The sequence below is a fragment of the Anser brachyrhynchus genome (genome assembly GCF_964034855.1).
Source record: "Anser brachyrhynchus genome assembly, chromosome: 1".
NCBI classification, from domain to species: domain Eukaryota; kingdom Metazoa; phylum Chordata; class Aves; order Anseriformes; family Anatidae; genus Anser; species Anser brachyrhynchus.
Genome location: NC_137694.1, coordinates 195014908 through 195017821, shown reverse-complemented (window position 1 = coordinate 195017821; position 2914 = coordinate 195014908). Strand labels below are relative to the sequence as shown.

Genomic DNA, 2914 nt, shown 5'->3' with positions numbered 1-2914 from the left:
GTCACTCGGGACATAAAAGTTGCTGGAACAGCTGGATTTGGCTCATTCATGTGGCTAAACATCAGTTAACCTGCAGGACTGGCACTGTTACTCTACAGAAATTTTTGATGAAGTGCAAATAAAAATCTGGGTGGGAGGAACAAGCGAACCGCCAGACCTCGTGACGCACCATGCTGCAGCTATCAGGTTTTCCAGTGAACAGCAGTCAGACCAGGAAAGCTACAAAAATGGGTTTACATGTTCTTTATTTAAGTGAAACAAGAGCAAGCGAAAACAGAAGTTTCACATTCCTGTCTGCTAAGCAAGCCTGTGCCTTTTATACTGGCTAACACGGACGGATCCATTGCATGCTGCTTCTTTATACCCTACCCTGACGCCAAAGAAGCCAGCACCGTGGGCAGAGGGGAACAGCATTCACATGGCCACTGGGGGAGAGCCACATAGGACATTTCCTAAGGATCTTGCATTTTACAGTTGGATCACTGCAGAATAAAATAATTACACCATCATAGACCCATTACAAACATTAGCGCAGGCAACAGAGATGAGAAAGTAAAAAAAATATTCACGGCATCCTGAATTGACCAAAAGCTGATCACAGAGGTGTGCGGTGGGTGTCACTGGTGTCTGCAGACACAGGCTTAGACCAGCCCTGAGAGTTTCTGATAGTCTTTTACTCCTGATAAGACTTCACCAGGAGCCACATGAGCAACACAGTAATGAGGACAATCATGAAGTTGAGGAAAAGTTCTTGTGTGGATCGCTCCATTTTCGGGGATGTTCGGGGGCAGGCAGAGATCTGCAGGCAGAGCAAAGGGAAGCCTTCAGGGACTTATCTGGGAGCGTCCTTGAGCTCAGCCTTCAGGTCACAGGCTCTTTAAAGGAAAAAGAAAAAATATGTGACGAACAGATGTTTGAAGGCAGCAAGCTCAGCAGAGCTGTATATATTGGTATGAATAAATGTTGTTCCCGCGCCTAGAAGTTAGTAAGCACTGTGAACACTACGAAGTACAAGCTATCTCAAGAAGCTTATCACCTTCTTTGATTTCCAGTATTTGACAAGAAAGTCTCTCAGTGCCACCCCAAAACACATCTCACAGGGGTGAGCAGTCCCTGGAAAGTTGCTCTGCTTTGTGCAAGCATTTTATAATAAATAATGCCAAAACCCCACTTACTACTTTGAACTGATATACACTATAAATATAGTACTGTTTAACATTCTCTAAATTCCTGTATTTGTTTGCATATTTTCATTTTTTAAAGAAACTAGTTGCAAACTGTTCTCATACAAAGAAAGGCTAATAAATCGCTAGGATTTTTACCCCAGTCACTTTTTCAACATTTCTTAAGTAATCTTTGCTGTAAATAAAATTTTGCACAGAAATACTACAGCTTGGGAAAAAAAAATGAATTTCAGCCTCTCTTGTAAAAGATAAAAGAAAAAGCAATGTATTATTTACAGTATCACTAAAAGTAGAAGGAGAACCTAAGGTTAGATGTTTTCATGTCTGAAGAACTTAGTAAATTTTATAAGTAAATCCTATGGATAAAATAGGATTTTTGCAAGCATCTTCTGAGTTTCCTGAACTTTCAAGCTGTTATAGATATTTTACTTCCAGAAATCCTATATTTTACTTCCAGAAATCTTACTTCCAGAAATCCCAGTCAAAGTCATTTTCAAAAACTCTTCTGTTGGTTATTCTTTTCAATTACTTCATCACAGCAAGTTTTGATTTCTGTATGTTCTTGAAGTTCATGCAGAGAAATGAGAATATCAGGAATGACATACACTAATCCCATCTGTATGCCAGGTAAATAAAATAAAAACCTTTAAACAAATGAGACACAATCTCTAGACAAACCAAGAATTTCAGCCACACAACCAAAATCTTAGAAGAGAAGCTAGACAGGGCTGTAACATCTACAGAGCAAACAAGAGAAGCCTTGGGACCATACCAGAGTGAAGACAGAGAGTTTAAATAGAAACTGCTTTAGTTTGCAGATTAAATATTAAAAGCCTAGTGCATGCAGTTAACGAAATTCCTCCGTTCCCAAGCTGTTTTGCCAGCCTCCCGCGTCCTTGGGCAAGAGAAAAATCTGACCTAATAAGTAAGCCAAGTTTGTTTGTTTTTTTACCTTAAGGTAAATGGAGCCCAGTGGTTCTGCCTCTGGGGCTTTGGGTCACTGCAGGTATAATTTTCCTCTCAGCTTCTGCCTATCTCCCACTCGGTCTGGATGCCCCGTCCCTGTGTGGGAACTAAAGTAGTCTGAGGGAGGAGAGCAACAAGTGCATTGGCAACCAAGGTGCTGACATCACCCCCAAAATATTTTAAAAGGGCTAAGCAGGGCTGCAGGACTTGGTTAAGGCTTTTTCTGCTCTGGGGTCCACAGGCTGATTTACTCGCGCTAGTTCTCCTGAAGAGAGCAGGGCTATGGGCAACCCTTCGGAGGCAATGGGATTTTACAGGGTGATTCCTGGGGCCCGTTGGTGTCCTCACACCCAGCATGGGGAAAAGAGAAGGAAAGAAGGATCCACTTGCAGAAACCTGTGTGTTGATTTCAGCTTCTCTGAAGATCATTTCCAACTGCCCACACAGTTAACTTCTTACGTACAGTATGGCTGCTGCTCTCCTGCTTACAACTGCATACTATCCTTGTCGTCCAACATCTTCTCGTGTTCATACAATTTTAAAAGAAGGTGAAGAAGAGCAAAACATGCTTTGCATTTAAATACAGTGTAAGGAAATCCATGAGCATTTGCCGGATAGAAAAGTTTGGTACAAGGAAGTTTGAAAAACACTGTCCTTCTAGTTAGAGCCCCCACTCACCTGCATGCTCCTCCCTCATCCATTTCCCATGCTGGTATTAATACTCCATATTTTGAAGCAGACAGAGAAGTATTTCTGCTGCCCTG

At 41.8% G+C, this 2914-nt stretch overlaps 1 protein-coding gene across 1 annotated transcript; it reads right to left on the bottom strand.

Annotated features, from left to right (window-relative positions):
• Nucleotides 1-526: 526 nt before the first annotated feature.
• SLN (sarcolipin) lies at nucleotides 527-2276 on the bottom strand. The gene is made up of 2 exons (XM_080577759.1): nucleotides 2137-2276; nucleotides 527-875 (listed from the first exon to the last, which is right to left on the bottom strand). Exon 2 carries the CDS (start codon nucleotides 767-769, stop codon nucleotides 674-676), a length of 96 nt encoding a protein of 31 aa, XP_080433885.1. The 5' UTR covers nucleotides 770-875; nucleotides 2137-2276; the 3' UTR covers nucleotides 527-673.
• Nucleotides 2277-2914: the final 638 nt, after the last annotated feature.